The sequence below is a fragment of the Candoia aspera genome, chromosome 3, assembly GCF_035149785.1.
Source record: "Candoia aspera isolate rCanAsp1 chromosome 3, rCanAsp1.hap2, whole genome shotgun sequence".
Classification (NCBI taxonomy): Eukaryota; Metazoa; Chordata; class Lepidosauria; order Squamata; family Boidae; genus Candoia; species Candoia aspera.
The window spans coordinates 171,496,871-171,524,384 of record NC_086155.1 but is presented as its reverse complement, the minus strand read 5'-3'; the positions used below and the strand labels follow the sequence as shown (position 1 = coordinate 171,524,384).

General features: G+C 40.9%; 2 protein-coding genes across 4 annotated transcripts in view; one reads left to right on the top strand and one right to left on the bottom strand.

Annotated features, from left to right (window-relative positions):
• The window catches only part of NSMAF (neutral sphingomyelinase activation associated factor), a 299,495-nt gene that overhangs the window by 50,750 nt on the left and 221,231 nt on the right, over positions 1-27,514 (top strand). The window lies entirely within an intron of this gene.
• On the bottom strand, positions 1,576-16,696 carry SDCBP (syndecan binding protein). The gene is made up of 9 exons (XM_063299317.1): positions 16,565-16,696; positions 9,175-9,230; positions 6,618-6,696; positions 5,804-5,913; positions 5,299-5,457; positions 4,859-5,034; positions 4,483-4,654; positions 3,757-3,848; positions 1,576-2,241 (listed from the first exon to the last, which is right to left on the bottom strand). The coding sequence occupies exons 2-9, from the start codon at positions 9,223-9,225 to the stop codon at positions 2,187-2,189; spliced, it is 894 nt and encodes a 297-aa protein (XP_063155387.1). The 5' UTR covers positions 9,226-9,230; positions 16,565-16,696; the 3' UTR covers positions 1,576-2,186.

The window sequence follows — 27,514 nt, the reverse complement described above, 5'->3', positions numbered from 1 at the left end:
GCTGGCAAGGTTGGAAAATTAATGCTGTATGTTCTGTAACTGCAGAAGTGATTTTGTTTTGATGTTTTGATTTTTTGTTTTGTTTTTGTGGGCTGGGCACATTCCTTACCAAAAATTCTTGGTATCTAAAAAGGCAAGAGTAATGATCATCCCGCCTTTTTAGAGAAGAGTTATCTACATATTGTAATGATTTGGGGTACAGTTTAAATATCTCTGCCAGATTTAAAGTCATTGGGAGAAGTGGAGTTCGAAACCGCACGGCGGGGTGAGCTCCCGTTGCTCGTCCCAGCTCCTGCTCACCTAGCAGTTCGAAAACATGCAAATGTGAGTAGATCAATAGGTACCGCTTCAGCGGGAAGGTAACAGCGTTCCGAGTTGTCATGCTGGCCACATGACCCGGAAGTGTCTATGACAACGCCGGCTCCAAGGCTTAGAAACAGAGATGAGCACCGCCCCCTAGAGTCGGACTCGACTGGACTTTACGTCAAGGGAAACCTTTACCTTTACCTTTATTGATTTACTGATAAATATTTAACAGTGTTAAATGACAGTGGTCACTGTCATTCTGCTCTTCGTGAAGTCAGTCCTGCAGCTTAATCTCTCAGAAATGTATCAACTGTAATGGTTCACTGGCCAGACCAAAACATGAATCTTTCTTTTTCACCCTCTACAAACCAATGTAAAATCTGTAAGTCGCATTTCTTTAAATTGTTAAAATAATCCTACCATCAAATGGGGGAGAGGGGATACTAAGTGCTTGCATACTCACTGCTGAGTTCTGTTCAGGTGTTGAACTCTCCATATACTGTAATACTAAATTTACAATATAGCATTCCAATGAATCCCCTTTTACTCTGCGCTTCTGCTCGGGGGTGGTGGTGGTGGTAAATAGTTAGTCTAGTTCTCTTAAACCTCATCCTTTTAAGGTAATCAGCCTATGTTCCATCTTAATAGAAAAACATTTTATTGAATTGCAAATTGACAATTGGATAGCAAGTCGTCATGCCCAATGATTCTTCATCAGCATGTGCCAATAAACCATTCAACTTTTCAGAGGTAATTCTATTACTTTAATGCAGAGATTATTGCTAAGGAGTTAAGGATAAAATTCCAACTTTCCTGTACTATACCTGTGACAGAATCTATATATTACATGCCTGTAGTTCTAACTTCTTCCTTCTGGCCATCTGCCAGGATGGGTTTATCATCTTGAAAGCTAGATATCCACCTAATGGAACTTCATCAGTAAACTGCTGATGGTTTCTTACTACAATTACCATCTAGAAGATTAACCTACTAGAGAAGGAATAAATGGTTATTCACTAAAAACCCTAATGGGTATGCTATTAAAATAAAGTTTCTCATCAATAATATATTTTATTTAGTATTAGTAAAATTTGTTCATGTAATATAACAGAAATACTATAACCCACACTGATATTACTGTTTCAAGAGCTCATAAAGCACACAATTGAAGTAAAATGCTTACTTTCTCTGCTTCCCTTATGCTGGATTATATTGCTGACAGGAAGGATTTAGAGATTCATCAATGCAAAGTACTACCCACTTAGGAAGTGAATATATTTGCAACTTTATTTCCATTTTAAGAGGATTAAGGCAACAAAATATAAGCATATTAGAATGACTTTGTAAGACAGCAATAAGACAAATCTATCCATACATATTATTTTAAAATAGTTATGGAATGATAAATACAAGCTATGCTCAGTTTAACCAGCATGCTTTCAGTAAACAAGATTACTAAAACCAGTTAATTAACACTAAGTTATAATTATGAATATTCTCAGATAGTTGCAGTACAAAAATGAATCCATCTGAAAAGGTATAAAGAGCAGCACTATATCTGGATCAAAGAGAGCAAACACTAGACACTTGCATGAACATTAGTTTTCTTCATTTAAATGACAGAAATTTTCCTGACCTACACAGTATAACCCTATGAAAGAAGCATATGTTTTTGTCAAAGTAGCACAATGAATACAAAATGCAAAATTTGAACAAGGTTTTTATGCTGAATTGTGACATTTCCAGCCATAATTAATTATAAATGCTCAATGCAGCATCTCATGGCAAATAAAGGCTCATGTGCAGAATGTAAATATTGCAGAGTCAAGAGTAGCCCATGTTTAGCAGAATCTCAATTACAAATGCATCCAAAATAAATTTTAGACTTCAGGAATAGTATGATCCATCAAGCTTTTCATAATACTTGAAGCCATCCTAGAAAAAGAGTTAACAATGTATTAGCCCAAAACAGAATATGCATGACATTCAAAACTTTCAGAATTACAAAAAGAATGGAGCAAAATATTTGCGTTATCTGTCAATGAGTTCATATTAGCAGTCTTGTTCTTTGTTTTTATACTATGAGCAAAGATATGGGTAGAATTATAATTTAGAATTACTTATGTGGATCTTCGGTGCTCTCTCAGCTTGGTTGCAATCAAGCAGAAAACAATACCCTAATCAAAGAACTACCAGGGAGAAAACCACACCCCCACCAAAACTGGGAGGGCAAGCTACTGTATATAAACAGGGAGCAAACCCCATACTGATGATGTTACCTATTGGGTAATGAAACGTCTGCAAGCAAACAACCAAGCTCAGAGAGCACCAAGGACTCCACAGTTCAACCTTGGGCTACATATATTCTCTATTGCATTAATATGCTTATTCTTAACAATTTTAATTCTTGAAGTTTATTGTCAAGTTTTCAGTTAACTTTGATTTCAATAGCAAAGTTTAGATGCTTTCCAATTTTATAGTGGATAAAGCTGCTGGACTGCAGGTTTTATTCCCAATACAGACCTACAGGTAGTCCTTACTTAACGACACTAACAGGGACCTGCAACTCTGCAAACCAGTCACTAAGTGAGAAATCACATGACCATGAATGTGTTTTCCAGCTGGAAAGAGACAAGACTATTCAGTTTCACATCTTCAGCTTTTGTTGCCTCCTAACCGCTCCCCCTACTCTTTGGAATGCGCAAGTGTCTGCTTACTGTCTTGCACACATGAAAAGCAATGCAATCGCGCTGCAGTCTGGGGCTGGGAGCCATGGGTGCACTACACAAATAGCTTACTCTCTTGAAATCCCTTCCTCTTTAATCTCTCTGCTGTGTGAGGTGGGGGAGAAAAAAAGCAATTTCTGTAGGCAATCTCTCCTTTACCTGTCTCTTCTCCCTCCTGAGATTGGAGAGGAAGGGATTTCAAGAGAGTAAGCTGTTTGCTCTTCTACACATTGAAAGCAATGCAACTGCACCAGCAGTGGGAAAGGGTCAGGCAAAGGAGAGTTTTCCCACAGGAATCACTTGATTTCCACCACCACCCCCATGGCACAACAAAGAGATTGGAGAGAAAGGGATTTCAGCTACCAGCATGAACACATTGCTTTCAATATATAGAAGTAAACAGGAGCACACTCTCTTGCAATCCCTTCCTCTCTGTTCTGTGGGGGGTGGGATAAAAAGAAAAAAACACAGGTCAGGCACAGGACAATGTGTACTGACTGTAATAATAATCATATGACTGAGCAATGCTGCAAAGGTCGTAAATTGGCCATAAAGTTATTTTTTCAGCGCTGTTGTAACTTTGAATGGTCACTGAATGAATTGTCGGTAAGCAAGGACTACCTGTATTTTATTGCCATTATAAGGCCAATGCATGTTATCCATCCTTTCAAAAGATAAACGGCCCATACCATACACATTTTATTATTATTATTTTTACACATACCTCTTTATTATGTGTTCAAAGATCTGGGAAGGCATGATAGTAATCGTCACTACATTTCCAGCTGTTGATAATATGTCTGCAATCTGGGAATCCTGTTAAGTAAGATGTAAAAAGTCATAAATTCTAATAAACTTTGAAGTTGTTTTGAAAAGTTTTGATAACCAGTGGTTTTAATTTTGTTTTAGTCTAACTAATGCAGGGTGACTTGCAACAGTTTAAATAAAATATACCTACAGGCAAAAGGTAGTGTCAGATTAGTAGAGCGATGACTGGTCTCATTACATGCTACTAGATCTTAGCATGTATTGCAGAGATTAACAGCAATAGAGAAAGTCATGCATACATACAATTCAGCAAGTGAATATGTGAGTGGTTATTTTTTACCAGCAACTCTTTAGAAGAGAAAACTGATTGACTAGTAGCTCTAAAAGCAACTAAAACAGTCTGTTGGGCAAGAGGAGTGGACTGCTGAAGCTACATGGGAGCACTTCCACAGAAAAGAACGTTAAGATAAAAGAAGCTGACTAAAATAAGGCTGTAGTCACTAATAATCTCTACTAAAGACAGAAACCCGTGTCACCCCAAGAACAGAAATATAGTGGCTGCTATTGCTTTCTTGTTTTAGCATATATTACTGACATGCTTGCAAATGGATACTATTTTGTCAGTTTAAATAATTAGAGTTCATTTTTAGACCATATATTTACAAAAAAAAATGTAATTCACCTTCAAGCCAATTACATTCTGTCCATTAATTTCACAGATGCTGTGTTCAGTAAGAAGTCCATTTCTTGCAGCAGAACTATCCTTTACTATTGAAGTTATTTTTCCATTTTTGAAAATAAAGCCAACATGTCCTGTACTGTCCTTGTGCATGGTAATAGTCCGCTCGAAAGGCCTAGAAGAAAAATATTCATACTTCACCCCTAAAATTTACTGAATATACTACTGAACAAACTGTCCACAATAAACTCCAAATTCACTGGCTTTGCAGAAGCTTATTCTTTCAAGTTAAAAATATAAAACATACAGCCCTTACTCATGTCAATATAATTCCTCCCAAAGAGCTATCAACTGATAGACAATAATTCTGCAAGTTTACCTGTCTCGAATAACCATGGAAATTCTCTCTCCAGGAGCTTGCTTCAGAATTTTATGAGCTTTATCAGAACTCCATCCAGCACAATTTTCACCACTGATTTGCAGAACCTGGTCTCCAAATCGCAGACTAGCCAGTGAGGCTGGTGAGTTTGCCTGAACCAGCTGAACAAATATACCCTAAAACAAAAGAATGTTTGCAAGTTTTAGATGAGTGCATATATATTTCCCCATGAAAATGTTTAATTTAAAAAAAACGTTAGCAATTTCTTTTTGACTCATAAATGCAAACCTTTTTCATTTTTTAAAATATTTGTTGCTGCCCAACTCATGTGTGATGTATTGAAAGTCATGTAGTAGATTAAGATCTTAAAGATATGAAGCATACATCTCTCTGTAACAACCTATTTTAAATTCCAGCATGATAGCATTTAACATACTTACATTGTCCACTGATTTCAGACGAAGACCAATTTTTCCATCCTGATCTTTACACAAGATTACTTCACGGATCCCCTGCTTAATTTCTGCTCGACGAATTCCAATATCATTTCCAGTTACTGGAGCTACCATGTAATCTGATGCAGAAGGTCTTGCAACAAGCTATAGATTACAAAAACAAACCCCCAAACAAATTAAAAATCATGACAAAGCCTATTATCAGATATAGATCTTTGATGTAAATGGGCCAGATCTATGTTTTGTATCACAATAATATTGTTTAGCATCTATAAAATCACAATTACGACTGATTACAAGACTGGAGTAATTTCAAGCTGAGCAGATACTGTTTTAACGTAGCACACATATCATATGTTGTGATTTTTTCAATTATAGGGGAGGGAATACACAAAGTATCCCATCCTTCCTTTCCACTTTTGTTGAGTAATTCAATCCCTCAAAATCAGTAAAGCCTAAAGGAATTCCTACTCTCTGTAGTGACACTTACCCCCTGTGAATTTGCTGTGGGAATCACTGCCAGGTTTCTCTGTATTTCCTCATCATTCAAACTTAGACCCATATATTGGGAAAGTTCGGGATATAGTTTAGGATATAAATCTGAAAAAAAGTAAAAATAAAGTGATAATCTATAATCTTGTTATAATTGTATTTCTGCCCCTCAGTTATACCCTTGGCGAAATCAACAGCATACCTCATATTTCACTAATCGCATCCTTTGGAATTTGTAAAAAGTTAACATACTACTTGGAGGCAATGAATTCACTTACTTGAAGCTTACTTTGATACTACAGGAACATTTTATTGTCTTACAATGATTCTATCCTACAGGGAATGAATAGTTTTGTGTTTGAAAATAAGACAACAGGCCACAAAATCTATACTGCATTCCTATATGTTCAAAATTCCAAACTGACTATGTAAGCATTTCAATAAGATTGATTTATTTCATAACAAATGTTTATATAGAAACCAATCCTATCATTCTCAGAAAAAGAAGGTATTCAAAGGACAAATAATAAAATAGAAAATAGCATAACATTGATCTTTAAAAAAAAAAAAAATTGAAACCTGCACATTTCATTTGTTTTGAGATAAAACACCCAGGATTAAACAACAGACAGGATTTCAAAGACTAGAAAATAAATATATGCTTGGACTGTGAAAGTAAGATCCCAATAAGAGCAAAACATATAATAATCGCAAACATTTAAAACATTGAATCTTTCTACAATCAATGAAATTTATACATGGTATCCAGCGTTTTCCAAATTATTAAGCTTTCATATCCTACAGCAACTTACTTCCATCTTGGAAGATGGGTGCTGAAGCTTCAGATAGAATTGCTGGGTTAGCTGGGTTTGAAGCAAAGGATGTCTGAGCCTATTCAGAAAGACGAAATTAAAAACTATTGTAAGGATTAAACTACATAAAATATGGAACATTTTACAGGTAGTCCTTGGTTAACAATCACTCGTTCAGTGACTGTTCAAAGTTATGACAGCAATGAATGTGTGGTACTTATGGCCAGATCTCAAAGTTTTGGCCATCTGAGCATCCCCACAGATAAGTGATCACAATCCAGGTTCTTGGCAATCAGCTCGCACTTAGAATGGTTGCAGTGTTCCACGGTCACAGGGTCGCCATTTGTGACCTTCTCTGCTGGTTTCCTACAAGAAAAGTCAATGAGGAATCCAGCAGGGAGGGTTGCAAGTCGCTCCTGTAAATTGCTCCCACTCCCATGGCTTTTTCTCCCAAGGATCCAGCTATGGAGTACGAGATCCCAGGCATCTCATACTCGGCAGCATGTACACGCTCACAGTAGCCCCTGCCCGCACTCCACAGTGCACACCGGGCCGCACTTGCACAGCGACCACCAGCACACCCTTCCCCATCTGTCAGCAGCCACCTGCGGCCACCAATGCATCCTCCCTCACCCAGCAGCGGTCCCCCGCAGGCACAAGCACACCCTCCCACCCCCGGCAACAGCCACCCTAGCCACACCGCCCTCGTGTGGCACTTCGGCAGCCACCAGCGCATCCTCCCCCACCCAGCAGCAGCCACCCCCCACCCAGTCACACCACAGCACCACTTACCTACCCACCAGCCTATTTCTGAGCCGCCCAGGTCTTGTGACTTCCTGCCAGCTTCCCCAATGACTGCTTGTTGGAAGCCAGCAGGAAGTTGCAAGGTAGTTCTCACTTAACAATGGCAACAGGAACTGCCAGGATTGCTGTCACTAACTGATGTGGTCATATGATGTTGCGCTTTATGACTGCATCGCTTATTGAATGGTAATTCCAGCCCCAATTACCGTCGTTAAACAAGGACTACCTGTATGTTTTTGAATAGTAATCAATATTTTAATCACATTTTAATTAAATGAAGATTGTATAAGCATTTGTAGTTATTTCAGTTTCCTCAATATGCAAGACATAATTTTAAGAAGCAAGTCTCCAAATGCTCAGCTAGATCTTAATCAATAGTAAGAACCTTCCCTCTTTATTTTATTTCAATGGTCACAATTGGCTGTAATTTGATAAAAGTTAAATTCATACAGGAAAGATGGGAAGACAAATTTGGAGAAGGAGATATTGAACAGAGAAACAGTGAGATAAAATGGTTATACAACATTGCTTTCCTGTCTAAAACATCTTTGAAGTTAAGCAAAAAACAAAAGGCTTAAATATGCCCCACCCACATTATGCCTAACTTGATTGTAATAGCATTGTATCCTATTTCCTGTTCTACTTGGCTGCACAAAATGTAAAAATATTAGATGTTCAGCTTAACTAATATGCAGTGGAAGCAGTATGCATCAATGCCATTTACAATCTCTACTTCTATGTGCACAATGACACTACAGTGATGATAAAGAGACAAAAAGGAACATTATCTTATATGTCCACATTACAGTGAACTTTAACTTATAAAAAAATAGAGTATCTCAACTTTCTTCCAGGACCTGAAGCTGGTATAAACGGTCTTCCCTCAAGTACTTAAGTCTGAAATTTTTATTCAAGATTACACAGTGAGCTTACTGGCTAATTAGGGTTTAAACCCAGGTCACTGGAGTTGTCATCTAACACTAATCACTCAACTGGCTTGGAGAATTTTTGCCCAACAGGATGAATGCGGTCCAAATATGTGTCCCATTTGGCCTACACATTTCTCAGGAAAGTCATCACCTCCCTCTAAAAGTTCCTCCCTGTTTTCTCAATTCCTATCTATACTTAGCATCAGTTTATAGATAAGGTGATTTGTCCCCTCTGTCAGACTTTAAAATCACTTCTATTTTTATTAATTGATACTGTTTTTAGGGCCTGATTACCATCTTAGTGGAAGGTCACCGCTAGTAAAAGAACGGCTTATTCTTCTCCCTGCATTTTCTCAAGAAATCAAGTTTAAAAGCTGCAATTAGGCCTTAAGATTAGCTTCCACAGGTATTTTAAGTAAACTGTGCCAGGACCACATGTCAGAAATGGGATGATCTGCCCACAGCATTCAATCAAAACCATGCTTGCTGAAATCATTTGTCTAGTGAACCAGAATACATTGTCTAGCATTATACAGAGGTATGGATAGCCCTATCCTGCTTACCAAGCATAAAGAGATTAAGAGAACTACTCATATCAACCTACAGCTGACCAATTCTGGATATGGAAATGTTCTTCAATTTTTTTAACAGAATAGCTAAGAGTGTTCCTAGAAAAAACATGGGTTTCATCTCTCCAGGAGATTTTTGGTTAGATACATAATGAAACTTAATATTTATACCACAAATACTTTTCAGAAATCTTAGACCCTGAGTTTTACCCACAAGAAAAGCTAATATTTATTATAAAATTAATTTTGCCATACCTGAATTACTTTGTCTACCTTAAGATCCTCCAGGGAAGGATACAGCGACATTTTCACTGCAGAAAAAAAGTTTTTAAATGAGAAAATAAAGTATTTTGATGTCCATTCTAAGTACAATTCAAAAAAGTTATTAACAGCCACAACTTAATTTGAGATTCATCATTTTTCAATTTCTAAACTACTAAACTAACTTCTATTTCTAAAAAAAAAAAAAACATTTTTTTTACCTGTTACAAATCTTTACCATAAAAACTATAGCATAATTCTAAGCATGTTCATTTAGAAGAAAATTACTAAAGTGTCTAATATCACAGCTACCAGGTTTTTCTATCTATAACTGTAATGCTGCAGTCACATACAGCAGTTTAGATAAGACTGTGGGAATCATTTACTTTCCATGATACTCTCAATGCTGCTTGTATAAGCCTATGTACTCACACTGAAAGAAAAACGGAGAAAAAATATTTTTACTGATTTCTAAGACATTCCTTTATATATATTTGTGCCTGCTACTTGACTGGATCAGGCCTAGGCATACGATTTTAAATTAAATACATTGGTTGTACAATTATAAATTTACCTCTTACTCTATAGTTACAACTTAACTCTCCTCTTTCTATAATCTATCTTGTCTAATCATCAAAACCATAAATCATAAGTTTATTTTTTTTCTGTTTTACACAAAAAGTCCAGAAGAGGTTTCCAGTCAGCAATAAACATAGATATTGCCTTTCCTCTATCAAAGAAGTCAATTTAGCATCTCAGCAAGTTCCATTATCTTCATCAACCATTCCTCCACTGAAAGCCCCTTTCCAAAATTTAAGGACATTTGCAGAATTACTGTATATTTAATCAATTTTGAGTAGCAAGAACTTAAAACAAATGTTGTTCATGCTTTATGTGTATATGTTTAACCTGCAAAATTAACGATTACAATTGATGCTCTTTTTATCCAAGTTATAGTACTTGGATCCAACACTTTTAGTTAATTAACTCATCCCAACCCTTTCATTTACTTCTTTGAGCCATGGCCTAAATGTGTCATTCAGGGCTGTATTTATATAAAATAGTTTTATGAATAAACCACTCCCAGCATTCTCATCTAGGAAATAATGGGTTTAACTGTAAACCAAACAAGTACAGAACTAATAGTTACAGAATTTTAAATTAACTCTGTGAGAAAGGGGGGATAGCGATGTTGTTTTTGCAAGGCCTACAATAGAACAGAACTTGCTTTTTCAGTAACTTGCCAACTGAAGCTTGCTTTCTAGTAGCTAGGCTTGCTTGTCAGTATATTGAGGATGTGGGATATGTGGTTAGGGGAAACAGGAGACTGTATCTCCATAAGGACAGGTATAAAGGAAATAAGCTGCCTAACCAATGCTGAAAATATGCTCAAAACCAGTTCTAGCAAACTTTGTGGTCAGACAAGACCCTGACCTACTTACTCCAAGGGGGCTAGCTGCCTTATAAGGAAAAGAATAAATAGGGGACTGGGGGAGGTAAAAAGTGAGGAATGGGAGATATAAACAAAGGCGGGACTTCCTGCAAAATCTAAGGCGTCTCGGATAGGCTGTGAACTCCCAAGTACCTATCCAATGGGGAACAGGAGGAGGGATTTCACCTGCCGGGGGTAGGGAATAAAACTGCATGCTTTGTGTGAAGGGGTGTGCCTATTTTGGCTGGGCACCTGACCTTGCAAGAACGTTAATAAAATCTTTTTGCTGCTTCTCAAGACTTTGTCAAATTTATTCCGTGAGGGACTTTTCCCACAACTCTTTTCAATATTTGTTCTAAAACTGAATAATATTGTATCACCCTTCTGACCAGACTGAGGCAGACAAGAAAAAAGAAAACATACACACATGCATGCACGTAAAATCTGTCAAAAAAATACTGGTTTGACATTTTTACTGGCTAGTCAGCCTCTATCTGGGCTTGCCCCAACTCTTCCCACACATGCGTGTAATTTGAAAGAGAAGAATGAACATGGATTCTGCAAAGTTAACTCTTACTTGATTTAGCTTTCCAAATACTTCAAAAATGTCAACAATCATAGAATTAAGGGTAATTTAGTAGATAAAGTTTAACTGGACTTTGTAGGGCTTTTGACAAAATCCTTTTTTAAAGAGCTTTATTAGTTTGCAACATATAGTTAAAATACAATAGAAAATATAGAAAAGCTGGAATAGAACTAAAGAAAAAAAGAAAAAAACTATAAAAGTGCAAAAAGACAGAAAACAAAAACAGAAAGTGACTTCCAACTGGCTTTTGACACAATTCTTCACCAAAGCTCCTGAGAATATTTACTGGCCTTGGGATAAGAGGGAAAGCCTCTTACTGGTTGAAATACAGAAAGGAGAAGTGGGGGAGCGACAGTTTTCACAATGAATACAAACACTGGAATCCCCAAATGCTGCATAAGCCTGATTCTTTTTAATTTGTTCCTAATGGACCTAGAGCTAGGAGTGAGCAGCCTAGTTTTCTGGGAAAAGAAACCCAACTGGAGGCCTCCTCAATTGACCGACGCTTACTTTATTTAATACGTATGCTCCATGAAGGGACCCCATTCCAAGTCAGATGTGCAAGTCAGGGCCACCTCACCAGTGCCACCAGAACTGAGAAAGGTGTCAAGCAAGGCTGCGTACTGGCCCCTCTCCTATTCAATTTCTTTATTAACTCCATGGTGGACCATCTCCGCAACATGAACTTTCACTCCCCAAAACTTGCTGGAAGACATATCTCTGTTCTACTCTATGCGATGATGCAGCAATACTTTCAAGAACACCTATGGGCTTTAAAAGATTACTGAGAGCACTAACATAGTATTCCAGGGAAGACCGGCTAGAACTCAATTATCAGAAAACTAAAATCAAGGTATTCGCCAAAAGGCCAAGAGCCACTCCTGGAGCACAGATGGCCATAAAACTGAGCAGGTCTCATGTTTCAAATACCTGGGAGTAGTCCTCCATTCTGCCAGCAGTAGAAGAGCCCATGGGGACCATGTTGCTGAAACTGCACAAAGGAGCTCATCTGCCATTCTTAACTACCACAAGTCAAGAGATGGCCACTATATACCTGCAGCACTCAATATGAAACCAAGCCAATAGCACAACTCCTGTATGGAGCCCAGCTTGGCCCCTTCTCCAATTTTGCACCACTGGAACTTCTGCAATCCAAATTTCTAAGATCAGCCCTTCAAGTCCCAAAATGTGTCTCTAATGCCATCCTAAAACTAGAGACAGGTCTCTGAGAGAGGAGGCTAGGGTGTGGGTGGTCATACTCAACTATTGCCTCAGATTATTCCTTTTTCCCCTTGGTCTTGCCCCATTAACAATGAGGGATGACTTTCAGTCCACATGGGAACAGGCAGTGGCAACTAAAATCTCATCCCTGGGCTTCTCTCCAGGTCTAGTGCTTAGCATGGGATATGATCGGGCCAAAGCACTCATTAAACAGTGTGTAGCAGACACAGAGAGCCAACTGGATTTAACCAGGTCCTTAACCTTTATTGCCAGTGAATCCAGCAGGTATTCTGCCTTCCCTATGACATAACTAAACTTGAGGTACCCAACCATCAGATGGCCTTCATTCTGACACGATGTCATGCCCTCCCTCAGCTGTCCTTGAAGGGCAATACAGGAAGATTCCTTACCGGGAGAGACAATGCCCCTGTGACTCTGGCCACACAGAAACAACAGAGCATGTGCTCCTCCACTGCCTGTATTACAGAGACATTCGAACTAGCCTCATTTTACCATTACTGTATAAATACCCAGGGGACTCAGGAAGATTTTACACCTCCCTGCTGCTGTCAGATACCAACCCTGCTACAACATACAATGTTGCCAGGTTCTGCACAGCACCGCTTAAAATTCACAGATGATGACTAGTGCCACAAACTAGCATTTATTTTAATTTACTAGAGTACTGTATTTACAGATAAATTAACATTTATGTTCCCCCACACTCACCTAATGCTCCTACCCCTCCCCTTAGATTTTTTCTTTCTTTTTTACTTTCCCTTTTTCCTCTAGACTTTGTGTTTTAGCCTTTTATATTAGATTTTAGTGTATTTTTTTATTTCTGTGTTTTAGCTTTTTATTTCTGTTTTAGCTTTTTATATTACATTTTGATGTACCTTCTATGCTTTTAACTGACTGTACCCCACCCTCCTCATGTTGGTCTTTGACCATAATAAATATTCATTGTTGTTCCTAACTTTATATTCATCGATATCACACTGAGAATGACTGACCAAGAAAAGATCTTGTGCTTGTAGTAGATAGCCTGATGAAAATATCAACAAGTATTGCAACAACTGCTGCAAAAAAGGAATCAATTCTATATTTCCAGTATTACTATCCTGGAAATTATCAGAAAAAGAACTGAAAACATACTACTACTATTATGTCTGTAAAAATAACTGACATGGAATAACATGCTCAATTCTGAAAATACCTACAGGGGAAAAAATGTAGAGATGAGAAAAGTTATACTCATGTTTTTTGGTTTAGCAAGAAGGCAAAAAACAGGGACCATATCAGAGGTGTATAAACATACAGTGCATTCAGAAAGTATTCAGACCCCCTTCACTTTTTTCAATTTTGTTATGTTGCAGCCTGATACTACAATCGTTCAAATTCATTTTTTTCTCATTAATCTACACTCAGTACCCCATAATGACAAAGTGAAAACAGAATTTTAGAAATGTCTGTAAATTTTTCACAATAGTGACAAAAGTGAAGGGAGTCTGAATACTTTCCGAATGCACTGTACGTAATGCATAGAGAAGCGAACAGTCTCTTAACGTCACGCTCAAACACAGAAGCTCACTGGGTGACTTTGGGCCAGTCGCTCTCAGCCCAACTTACCTCATGGGGTTATTAAGGGGGAAAACAGGAAGAGAGAACACTAAGCACACCACCCTAAGCTTGTGTACAAAAGGCTGTTTATGAATCTAAAAAGTAAATAAATACAGGCTATTTATTTACTTCCTCTGTTCAGTTTATTATTTCCTAATAAACTGAATAGAGGATATACTCAATATAGCTCCTAGGATTTGATGATTTTGTCAACATGTTATTAGAAGATGTTACTGAATTTGAAATCACACCTGAAGGACGAAGAATCACAAAGCTAGATCAGATTTTGCTGAATAGAAACAATATAACTATGTTGGTTCCTGGAGGAGAAGGACCAGAAGTATAAATAAGTTCATTCGACATCACTGCAAGAATTTTTGTTACATATTCTGTGGGAATCTCTTTCTGAAATTTGTTGAGTTTCTGTTCTTATATTTCACATTGATATTTAAATGTAACATAGTTTTCAAGGATAAGGCATATTTAATAATGGCTCTGTACATTAAAATCATGACTCTGTTGTAAAGAGTCATGTCTATAAGCTGCCCAGAGTCCCCCCGTAGGGGAGAGATAAATTTATAAAATAAATATAAATAAATAAATAAAAATTAATTTGCTGTTGAAGGCAAAGCAATAAAATGTTTGTGTGTGTGTGTGTGTAGTTTAAAACTATGAACTTTACCTCCACAAGATACACTGTTGGCAAACAACCTGGATGATTTTAGTGGGAGAATTAGTCAAGTTCATGGAAGATAAAATTATCTGTGGTTACTATTCATGATGGTTATTTCTAACAATAATTGTAATAAACAACAACAATACATTATAAACAGTTTATCTGACTCTCCTTATTGTAAAAAATGTTTTATGGGTTCCAGCCCCCTTGGAGAAGGAAAAAACAACAACATATGAAATGGACCACTTTTTCCAATTCAAGGTGTGCCATCTACATATACTTTTAGTAAAGGTAAAGGTTTCCCTTGACATTAAGTCCAGTCGTGTCCAACTCTAGGGGGCGGTGCTCATCTCTGTTTCAAAGCCAAAGAGACGGTGTTTGTCCATAGACACTTCCGTGGTCATGTGGCCGGCATGACTAAACGGACCGCCGTTACCTGCCCACCAAAGCAGGACCTATTAATCTACTCACATTTGCATGTTTTCGAACTGCTAGGTTGGCAGGAGCTGGGACCAGCAATGGGAGCTCACCCTGTCACGCGGATTCAAACCGCTGACCTTCCGATATATACTTTTAAGAACTGACAATTTGGATAACTCTAAAAACTTTTTGCTAGAAGCAGAACTTAATTTCAAACTGCATAAACTTGTGCTGTTAGAATTAACCTAAAACTATTAGTAAAAATATATTTATGCAAATAATGGATAACTGTATTTTTAATATATAACTTCAATAAAATAAAGGTACTGCTTTATTTTATTTCAATAAAATAAAGCAGTACCTCAATGCAGCAAATACTGTGATTCTGTTCACCCATGGTAAAACACAGTATGCTGAATCTTGGCTTACCGAATAAATTAAAACTCCATTCTCAGGACATAAGCCAAGGGAAGACAACCTGTTGCTTTCCAATTATTTTGTATTTCAACCCCATCATACTTCTCCAGCATGACCAATGGGCAAAAGACTGTATGAGTTCAAGTCCAAGCCATCACAGACCTTAGGTTATTCTAATCCATAAACCATGTTTTACACAAAACCGTAATGGCTGGATCCACACAATACACTAAACCAAACCCAATTACGTTTTAGCATGATGTATGAATCCAGCCAGTACAGATTTGGCTCTCTTCTATTTACTGACCGGTCATTATGGAAGTCAAGGCGCATCTCGGGGAGGGAAACCAATTTCCACAAAAATCACAATTACTTCCTTCTTCCCCGTTTACGCAAACGTTCTACCGAATAAAACTCAAGTCCTCCTTCGAGGCCGCTTCATCGCCCGCCTGAGTCCTGCGAAGCTTCCTGACGCCGCCCTTAAAGATACAAGGAGGCCCCAGAGACCTCCAGCGCCCTCCTCTGTTTGTTTTTCGCCTCCATAATTTACCGTTCGTTTCCGCCCCTCGCCCGGAGAAGGAAGCTGGAGCCCAGTTCCCCACCGCCCCACGCAGCGCCGCTCATCGCGGGAGCCAGAGGAGGGGCTCCCGTCCCCTCTGGACGGCGGTCGCGTCCCGGGGACGGCGAACCCCACACAGCCAAGGGCGCGGGCCCGATCGGCCGGAGCCTCAAAGCCCAAAGAATACGGCGTGAACAAATGACCCCGCTTCCTCTCGATCCGAGGGGACGCAGACGTCCCTGCTCCCCTCTCCCTAAACGGAACGGGCTTTTCGCCTAACGCCCGTTATAGGCCCGGCGGGGCTCAGCCCTCCCGGCTTTCCCGTCCTCTGTCGAAAACCTGCCCTGCGGAACCCACGAAGAAACCTAGTGGGCCCCGCCCGCTTCTGCCCCGCTGCCCCGCTCCCCCTCGTCTCGTTCACCCAGAGCGGCGGCTCAAGGACGAGATACTCACCGGCGGACGACGGCTGTAACCTGGAAACCGCTAAGCCAAGAGGCGACAGCTCCTTCTTGGCTTCCCAGCGCTGCCTCGGCGAAGACTGAACCCAAGCCAGACAGAAGAGGCTCTGATGCGCATGCGCCACTCGCAGGGTCCTCGTGACGCCTGACGAAGTCGCGTCGGGGAGAATTGGGAATGAGTCAGATCGTTTGTGGTTTTGGGAAGTTGAGCTGAAACGGAGCTTCCTTTCGCCCACTTCGGCCTGAGTTCCTCACCCCGGCGACAGACTAATGCGCTAAACCAGGATCCGGGGGGAGAAAAAAAATCCTAGCCAACAGCTACGTGAAAGTTCACACAGAGAATGTGAGTTTTAAACTGACAAGGCACTGAAGGTCCAATTACCTTTTTCTTCAATGTATCTTTGTGAAAATAAACTGTAATCAATACGCTGGTGGTACTCGATTGTACATCTCTGCTCTCTCGCTCTCCCCACCCCCCAAAAATCCAAGTGAAACAGTCTAGTTCTATCCCCGTGTCTGGAGGCTGTGGGGATCCAGACGGGGAACAACAGGCTTCAGCTCAAACCTTCCAAGACTGGCTGTGGGTTTTGGGTCCCACGGATCCTGGAACTGGAGAGACTTCATCTTTGAATCTGGGCAGGGTTGCCTTGCCTTGCTTGCATTCTATGCACAGTCTGAGGATCCTCTGGGACTCAAAGCTCCTGCTTGAAGAGCAGGTGGCAGCTGAGCCAGGAGGCCCTTCCCAGAGTTCTGTATTGTGTGCCAGTTGTGCCTGTTCCTGGATTGTGGGGCGGGGGCTGCTCACATTCACTCAGGCCTTGGTCAAGTCCGGATTAGATTATGGCAATGGGCTCTACATGAGGCTGACCTTGAAGACCATTTAGAAGTTTCATTTGGTTCAGAATGTAGCACCACAAATACTTATGGGTGTCTCTTGTTAAGCCCGCATAACACACTTACTCTGCAAGCTACACTGACTCCCAATAGGCTTTCATATGCAATTCAAAGTACTGGTTATCACCTATAATGCCCTACATGGCATAGGACTGGGCTATCTGTGGGATCACCTGCTCCCAAGGGTATCTGCCTTTTATTTCCAATAAAAGTGTATACATCAACAATATAAAAAGAAGATGCTGATTTATACATTGGAAATACATTAGCATTGCCTTTCAGAAAACAAAGACTAACTATGTATACATGCGTGCATGAATATCACATGTCCTTGCTCATTTTTGCCCTGGAATGTGTGGAGTGATTCTGCTACAGGTCTTTCATATGTGCAAATTGTCATCTGGTGATAATAGACCAGGGTTGCTTTACAGAATATCTTTTCTTTTTTTCATTAAAGTATACATGGATGGAAGGGGGCATCTGTAAGCAGTATGGTTTTCTGGATCACATCAAAACATTAATCTGTTGATTAGCATTTATCTCTGAGAAGTTAGCTCAATAGAAGACAGCATGACTTCAGTTTTCTAAGCGAGTCTCATGACAAACTGTATTCCTCATAGTTCATTTGTTACAGATCATGAAAAAGCCCAGTTTTATTGCAACTATCTTGAAATATTTGAGAGTTAGGTTCTCTAATCTAGAGCCAATCTTGCAAGCCAACATATTGTTGTCCATATCCCACCAAGTCAAAGATACATACAATATACTAACACATTCAGGATGTGAATATGTTAGTATATTGTATGTATTGTATATTAAATACTGTACCAGGATTATAATTTATTTTCTTAAAGAATCTGGATTTTGTTTCAGGAAATTGTCTTCACAATCAGCTTGCCAGGGGGTACAATCTGAGTACGTCTCATGAGTTATGACATCGCTATCTTGCCTACAACCAATGAATTTGTATTTGTAAACACCTTTCTAGAACCTTTCATAAACCTCTGGAATATTGTAATCTGGTCTGACCAATATCATAATCATTAGTAACTAATTTTATTTTTTTAAGGAAAATTAAGTAGAGAATTGAACATTTATACACCCTTCAGTTATATAACTATCATTTGTTTTAGGTGTAAGCTGTTAGAATAGGTAGCATATATATTTATTAAATAAATACAATCTGATTGTTTTTGTTTCTCCTATTTTAATTTGTCATCTCTTTTTCCTTCCTTTTGCAATTCTAAAATTAATTCCTTTCTAATATTTCTATTTCCATCCCCATTCTTTAAAGGTGTATTCTGTTAAATATTTTACATCATGATTGGCTTTCAAGCTCTCAGACAATCCACACAGGAACTATTTTAACTCCCTCTCCAAGTGAATTTAACATACAGTTAAATGATTCACTAAAATAAACTCTTTTTAGCTATCCCAGAATAAATATTTACTCAATAATTTTAGCTACATACATAGTAAGTTATAAAAATACCTTAGCATGTCATATTTTTTAGATTTATTTTTATCAACCTAAACCTTCTGGGTATGAAGTTGCAAATAATGATAATAATATGGAATGAATGCCTACTCATTTAAAACTAATGGTAATTTATAGGCATGGGTTAAGTGGTATTCTACTAGAGTAACCTTCAACAAATTCAAAACCCTCAAGTTTGGCAGAAAGGAAAACAGGAAAGATCAGTATTTATGTCATGTGGATAATCTTGCATCTGTCAGTTGATATGAAAGATACTGGCTGCTGGTTTGAAGACATGTTTTTTCTCAGGAGGATCTTGAAGACCAGCTCAGCATGCCCCTTTCCTACTCCCGGCTCGTCTTATGCTGCTTATCCAGTGTCAAAATTCTGACTTCAAGAAATACTGTAACTACTGTTGAAGTCTTTCTGTCTCTACCCTCATGACATCTGAAAATCCAGTGACTTTCAGAAGATAGGAATTCTCCTCACTTACAGTAGAAGAATGTAGCTTAGGTCCTTCCTATTACATAAAAAAGGTAGAAGGACCTTATTTCAGTTACAGAGTACATTTCCTTTGGATGTATAAGCAGACCTGTATCCAACGTCAGGGCGTAAATTTTCTTTGCTACCCCTAAATTTTAAATCATCTTAAGAAGACCATATAAGCTTTCCTTTATTTTTTTCTGGTGTACCCTTCCTGAAAGTTTAGGTTGGCTTATGGTCTCTATAAAATCTCCCATGTTTTTAAAATGGTTTTTATTGTAAGATTACAAAAAATAAAGTACAAAAATACAAAAGATAAACAATAAAAAAGTTTGATGGCCTGGCATTGAGGTAACAGGTGACGGGAAAGAGTCTAAGGCTAGAGTATTATACCATTTTTATGCCAAGAGCAGTGCTTGGACTTAGGTTTAGTTATGTTTAATTAATATTACATTAAATTAATTAGCTGTAATAAACTCTCTCCCTGTGTGTTTAATAATTTCCCCCTTCTGCCACATTAAAAATAACAGTTGGATGGGAACTCTGGAAGACCTGCATGCAAAGCTTTCATGGGCTGCTAGCACCTGGAGTTTCAAATTTTTAACCTCTGGCTAAATCTCTAGAGGTCTGCTGCTGAGATGGACAAAACTAGACTATGTAAGGGAGTATTAAATACATTCATGGAGGATAATGATATCAGTAGCTTATTTTCTGTGAATAAGCTATTTAGCATCACAGGCAGAATACCTCTGAATACCCATTGCTGAGATAAATAAACAGGAAGAGGTGCTTTAGCACTGACGTCCTTCTTGCAGTCTTTACAAAGGAATCCTTGTATATACAGAACACTAAAATAGATGGGTCTTTGGTTTTACCAGTTCTTACTAGCAATACAAGGGAGGGACCTTTCTGGGTTCCAAGTTCCATTGACAAACAAGATTTTCTCAGTTTCTGTCTTACCTGATGTGGCCAGTGAGGTAAATATAGTGAAGACTTGGAAAGCAGCCGCCCCAGGGCCCAATGTCATGTTCACCGTTCCAATGTTGCCGATACATCGTAACGTTTCGCATGTCATTTGGCTGATGCGTGTTTTGTCTGGGAGGGGAGGAGGATTCCATCTCGTGGGATTGTTATATGTTAGCAGCTGGATTGGAATGTGTTTGGGTTGTCTCATGTGTTCAAGGTTCCTTTCCCAGGACATCAGCAGAAACGGTTACTAGCACCTGGGGGGGGGGGGGAGTTTGCAACGGCAGGGCGAGGGGAGGGATTATGTTTGAGCCGAGGGTTTTTAATTTGTATTTGGTGCGCTTTTACTCATTCTCAGCTTTCTCTGTATTTGCATACTATTCTTTAATAAATCAGATATCATTAAGTCCCTGCTTGTGAGTCTAAGTCTATTAGAGTAGGCAATCATTACATAAAGCTGAGAATCTAAAAATTTACCGTTAGCCCCTTTCCAGATTTATTTTGTGAGGGAGAAGTGCTAGCGATGAGCAAACCAAATCCCCAAACCACGGAAAGCGAGGAATCGAGCGAGGGGGAACCCAACTCCACAGTGATAAGAATGGAGAGGGTCCCTCCTCGAGAGCTTTCAGAAGTTCGAGAGGGGTCGAGTTCCAGCCTAAGAGAAGAGGAGGTTGGAGGTAAAAGAGCCCCTGAACCGACTGGTGAGTCATCAGGCGAGCTGACCACATGGGATGAAACACAGGGATCCCTACCAGGGATGTCCAAAACGTCTTGGAAGCAGCGATACCCGAGTTCCCCAACTGTGGTGAGGGAAGAGGGAAAGGAGGATTCCCAAACCCCTGACTGTATAAGACTGGTGGAGGCCAAATTGGAGTCACTAGAATTTATGTTTTGAAAGATGTCCATGGACTGGGGTCCCTGGGAGAGGACGAGAGAGGAGTCTAGTACTAGGCATTCGACTCCTTCTTTGCCCCCAACTTCCCCGGAGGAAAGGAGTAGGACCCGGCACAGAGAGGAAGCAAGAGTGCTGAGGGTGAGGATTTCAAGGTCCCCTCCTCGAGAGCAGAGATCCCTGGGAGCTACAAGAAAGCTCGACCGCCCAGCTGTGGCGAAGGGACCACCCGGAGTGGGGGTTAAGGACTTTACCATTAAATTTGATGGATATCCAACTAAGCTATCATTCTTCCTTACCAATGCAAGGAGTTATATGGATGAGTGGGAGCAGTTTTTCCGTTCAGAAAGAGCCAAGATTAATGCCATTGCCACTAGGCTCAAGGGGCGGGCAGCCAATTGGTATGTGCAGTTATGTCAATCGGATGCCCCTGACCTGGAGGAGTTCGAAGAATTCCTGTGGGCGTTGAAACTACACTTTGAAGACCCGTTAGCTAAAGAAAGAGCAAAATGGGCACTGAGGGAGCTGTGCCAGGGGCCACGATCGGTGGCAGACTATGCTCTGGAATTTAAGGCTCTGGCTGGGAAGATTGAGGATTGGTCCCAATCCACATTAATAGAACTTTTTAAGGACGGTCTGAATACAGAGGTCCTGAGGTGGTCGCTTGGCAGGGATGACCCAGATACCCTGTATGAATGGATACAGCTGGCAGGGAAGGCTGAGCATGCCCATGAGACCTTCGCTCACAGGAAGGTATGCTGAGCTCAGCAAGGGTATGCAGATATGCTGGGCTCAGCAAGGGTTCCTGCACTGCGGCGCCCACTGGAATGTCCGGTCAACGTGCTTGGGAAGAGGAGAGGGAGCGCTGCTATGTGAAAGGGCAATGCCTCCGATGTGGGAAGGAAGGTCACCGAGCGGTGGCGTGCCCGAAGGGAAAGACTGATGATCGTCCGGGGAAGCCGTCGGGGAAATCTCCCTCTCTACCCAGGAAAATGAAGGCAGCCATGGCTGAAACTGAAGTGGAGGAGATTCCTTACTTCGGGGGTGAGGGGGAGCCCAATCTACTCCAGCTGGCGGGAAACGCCAGCCACCTGCTTTAAAGAGCGCCTCTGGGCAGGTGGTGGAGGAGGGGCGCAAACATATTTTGGTGAGTGGCAACTATCCCACACTGACTGTTAAAGTGAAGTTAGGCTCTCGCACAAGAACCGTTGAAGTTTGGGCATTGATCGATTCAGGGTGTTCGCGTTGCTTGATGCACCCTGATGTGGTGGCTGCTTTAGAGTTGCCCAGCTTTCCACTACAACGTCCCATGATTTTCACCCAGCTGGATGGTTCTACGGCGGGGGGGAAGCCAGTCACCCATTTCACAGGCATGGTGGCGTTGCAAATGGGCAGCCATCGTGAGGGGCTGCCATTTGTGGTGGTGCCTGTGGGGGGTCCCTTAGTCATTCTGGGGATTCCTTGGTTGGTCCAACAAAACCCATATATAAATTGGGTGCACAGGACTTTGACTTTTGGGGATGGTTTCTATCAAGCCCCTGGGGAGGACGATGCTCCGAAGGCTGCAGTGGGGAGGGCGGCGGCAGCAACCCCGCATTTCGCTGTCACCCCACTGGAGGGCTTGCTGGAGCAGTACCAAAGCTTTGCGGATGTGTTTGGTGAGAAGGAAGCGGACCAACTTCCACCTCATCAAAAAACTGTCTGTGCGATAGAGTTGGTCCCCGACGCGCAACTGCCCAAACCAAAAATCTATGCCATGACGCAAAAGGAACTGGCAGCATTGCGGGAGTTTGTGGACAAAAACTTGGCCAGGGGTTTTATTGAAGCAGCAAATTTGCCAGTGGGCGCCCCCGTCTTGTTTCGAGCGAAGAAGGATGGGACATTGAGACTTTGTACAGATTACCGCGGATTAAATGTGGTCTTGATATTAAACAAATATCCTCTGCCAATAATAAAAGACATGTTAGCACATCTGGCTAAGGGGAAAATCTTCTCTAAACTGGATTTGCGGGAAGCCTATTTCTGCATCCGCATACGGGAGGGGGATGAATGGAAGACTGCTTTCAATTGTCCTCTGGGTTCTTTTCAGTACAAGGTTTTGCCTTTTGGGTTGGCGGGGGCACCAGGGGTGTTCATGCAATTGATCAATGAAGTGTTACATGAACATTTGTTCAAGGTTGTACTGGTCTATTTGGATGATGTTTTGATTTATACTGAAACAGAGGAGGAACATGAGAAAGGCTGAGCTTTATGCTAAACTTTCTAAGTGTGAATTTCATCAGACTCAGCTTGACTACCTGGGGTACAGGATCTCTGACAAGGGCATTGAAATGGATCCTGCAAAGATTCAAGCTATTTTGGGGTGGGAACGCCCACGTACCCGCAGGCAGCTCCAAAGTTTTCTTGGATTTTCCAACTATTACCGCCAATTCATCCAGGGGTTCACAGAAATTGCATTGCCTCTCACTGATTTGTTATGTACGAAGGGGTTGGGGGACACACGCAAGGTGAAGAACCCGGGGGCATTGCTCAATTGGACACCTGAATGCCAGTTGGCTTTCAACAAACTCAGAAGCCTGTTCACTGCTGAACCCATTCTTCAACACCCTGATCCCACTAAACCCTTTGTGGTTCAAGTGGATGCTTCCGATTTCTCAATTGGAGTGCTCTTGCTGCAAGCGGATGCTGATGGCCGCCTGAAGCCCTGTGCGTATCTGTCCCAGAAATTTTCCGAGACGGAAAGGCGATGGCATGTTTGGGAAAAAGAAGCTTTTGCAGTCAAGGCTGCTTTGGAGGCATGGCGCCACCTCTTAGAGGGGGCTAAATGTCCTTTTGAAGTTTGGACTGACCATAAAAATTTGGAAGCGCTCAGCACGCCCCGTAAGCTCAGTCCTAAGCAGATCCGCTGGGCTCAATTTTTCAGTCGCTTTGACTTTAAGTTGAAGTTCATTCCGGGCAAGAAAAACTTCCTGGCTGATGCGCTTTCCCGCCTGCCCCAGGATTCGGTCCAGGCACCTGACGTTGTGGGTACAGTGTGGACTGCACCCCAATTGGGGTTGCAAGCTGTCACACGCAGTCAGACTCGTGTACAGCTGCCCCCAGCTTCGGTTTCACCGGCTGGGGGAAGAACGCCAATTCCCTCACAATTGCATCAACAGTTTCTGCTAGAGCTGAAATCTGACACTTGGTTGCAAGCGAATAGAGACAATGTTACATTTGACAGAGGCTTCGCTTGGAAGCAAAACTGCCTCTATGTCCCTGACAGTTTGCGAAGGGAAATTTTGATTAGGTCTCATGATGATAAAGTGGCTGGTCATTTTGGGTTTGTCAAAACCTTGCATCTGGTGCGCCGCCAATTCTGGTGACCCACATTGAGACATGATGTGAAAAGTTATGTTGCTTCTTGTCCTGTCTGTGCCATGTCTAAACGGAAGGGGGGCAAACCACAAGGGCTACTGCAGCCGGTGGCCAGCCCCTCCCGTCCTTGGGAGGAGGTTTCCATGGATTTCATTGTGGATTTGCCTCCTAGTCAGAGAAAGACTGTGATTTGGGTGGTAAAGGACTACTTTTCTAAGCAAGCCCATTTCATTCCATGTGCTTCCATTCCGTCTGCGCAGCAATTGGCCCGCCTTTTTCTAATCCACATCTACCGGATTCATGGGAGCCCCTCCCGCTTGATCACGGACCGTGGAACACAGTTCACTTCCCAATTTTGGAGGGCATTTTTAAAGCTGGTGGGTACCAAGCAGGCGTTGTCCACTGCGTTGCATCCAGAGACTGATGGATCTACGGAGGCTCTTAATTCGACCCTGGAGCAATTTTTGCGGGCATTTGTCAACTATCAGCAGGACAATTGGGTTGATCTGCTACCTTTTGCTGAGGTGGTGTCCTAACAACCAGGAAACACACTGAGACAATGAACTGGTCTCTAATATTTATTGCTAGTACTTAACAGGAATCCTAACAAACTGAAGAAGCGTGGGAAAAACCCAGACATATAACCCCCAAGGGTTAAGGCGGTCCCGATCTGTGTCTCTTTGAATGGCTGAACAATTCATCAGTGCTACGCATGCGCTTGACAGTCTGGATGGGAGCCCCCTGCTCGCCATCCTTACTCATGACAGGTGGCTTATAACAACGCCGTCCATCAGAGCACGGGGCACACCCCTTTCTATACTGTGTTTGGCCGGGACTTTGTTCCCATTCCTGAGTTGCCTCAACCCTCCACACAGCCCTGCTCCGCTTCTGATTGGGCTGCTCAACTGGCTGATTCGTGGCCAGTGATTCAACAGGCATTGGCTGATGCCCAATCTGCCTATAAACTGCACGCCGATAAGCGACGAGCCCTTCAACCTGCTTTTAAAGTTGGTGATAAGGTCTACCTTTCCACTAAGTTCATTAAGTCCCCTCAGCCCTCAAAGAAATTGGCTCCTAAGTTTGTTGGACCTTTTCCCATTGTGGGAGTTGTTAACCCTGTCATGTTTAGACTGGATTTGCCACACAATCTGAAACGTTTACATCCTGTTTTTGATTGCAACTTACTCAAGCCTGTCACCCACTCAGATGACTGGCATCCACAACCCCCACCACCTGCTCCAATCATGATTGATGGGCAACAACATTTTGAGGTGAAGGAGGTCCTTGATTCTTGCCGACTACGTGGCACTCTTCAGTACCTTGTTCGCTGGAAGCACTTTCCCTACCCTGAATGAGTGTCTGTGATGTCCAATCTCCTCTTTTGGTTCGCCACTTTCATCTCGCTTATCCTCACAAACCTGCTCCTTAATGTTTTTGGGGGGGCGGTATGTCATGTTGCCGATACATCGTAACGTTTCGCATGTCATTTGGCTGATGCGTGTTTCGTCTGGGAAGGGAGGAGGATTCCATCTCGGATTGTTATATGTTAGCAGCTGGATTGGAATGTGTTTGGGTTATCTCATGTGTTCAAGGTTCCTTTCCCAGGACATCAGTAGAAACGGTTACCAGCACCTGGGGGGGGGGGGGAGTTTGCAACGGCAAGGCGAGGGGAGGGATTACATTTGAGCCGAGGGTTTTTAGTTTGTATTTGGTGCGCTTTTGCTCATTCTCAGCTTTCTCTGTATTTGAATACTATTCTTTACTAAATCAGATATCATTAAGTCCCTGCTTGTGAGTCTGAGTCTATTAGAGTAGGCAATCATTACACCAAAGGCACAGGGGAACTTTGCTGCCCACTTCTTTGATCATTGAACTTTCATGCATAGGAAGACTATGAAAGGGCAGTGCAACAATAAAAACAGCTAAAGGAAAAGCCTGGACTACCTTTGGAAAGACTTTTTCCTCTCGCTGTTTAGAACAGTCATCACTGTGAAAGGCTGTGGAAATATTTGAACAAGGGCCAGTGACTAAACAAGCTGAGGCTAATGTAAATGCAGCTTTAGATACTGAACAATGCTATCAGTCATTCATATAGTGAGGAAGCCAAAACAACCACCTAAAGCTAAGAGATGCTCTACAACCATTTGCAGAGGTCAAAATAACTTGAAGTGTTAAATATTCTGAACAGGAGATGCACGTGCACAACCCCCCCCCCCCACAACTGGACCATAATATAGTTTTGATTTCAAATACAATTTTTAAAAATTTCTTAGTTCCTGTTTTGCTTTTTCAATATTAATTTTCATTTTGAAGTTTTACTGTACATCTTTTTTCTTAATATGAAAAGCAGTAGCTGGATTAATTAAGTCCTCATAAATAAATAAATCATATTCTGCATCATTATTTGTGATTTAACATTATCAAAATTAAGTTACTTTTTAACAATATGATCTAGTCCAAAAATCAAGGGTTTAAATCAAACAAGGTAAGACGTTAGCATTATAATAAGGCATTATCCATTAAAGCAGCTATGCTTTTCTTTATTAAACTAGTGATTTCCAATAGCACATTTTTTACTTAAAATAGCCTCAGCAAAATGAGAGGGAGAGAAATGCAAGGGATACAATAACAACAGAAATCTATAAGAAAAGGGTAGCATGTTCATGTTCAATAAAGTCAACTTGGAAGAGTGAACATGAGACATAAATATATACTATTGTGCATCATACTATATGTGACAAAGCAAGTAGAAACAAGTAGTTTTTCTTATAGTACTAGAATTCAGGATTATCCATAGAAACTGATTAACAAGACATTTCCACAGAATGCATAATTGATTTACATAACCACAAATTTATCAGATGCTATTAAGTCAG

Bases quoted from the DNA above. Each gene is read 5' to 3' on its own strand.
- SDCBP (XM_063299317.1), bottom strand. From the start codon at position 9,225: ATGTCGCTGTATCCTTCCCTGGAGGATCTTAAGGTAGACAAAGTAATT. The intron at 3,849-4,482 runs GTGAATTACATT...CTTACTTAACAG, and splicing joins AGAATGTAATTGGCTTGAAG to GATTCCCAGATTGCAGACAT. The intron at 2,242-3,756 runs GTATGTGTAAAA...CTCTTTTTCTAG, and splicing joins TTTGAACACATAATAAAGAG to GATGGCTTCAAGTATTATGA.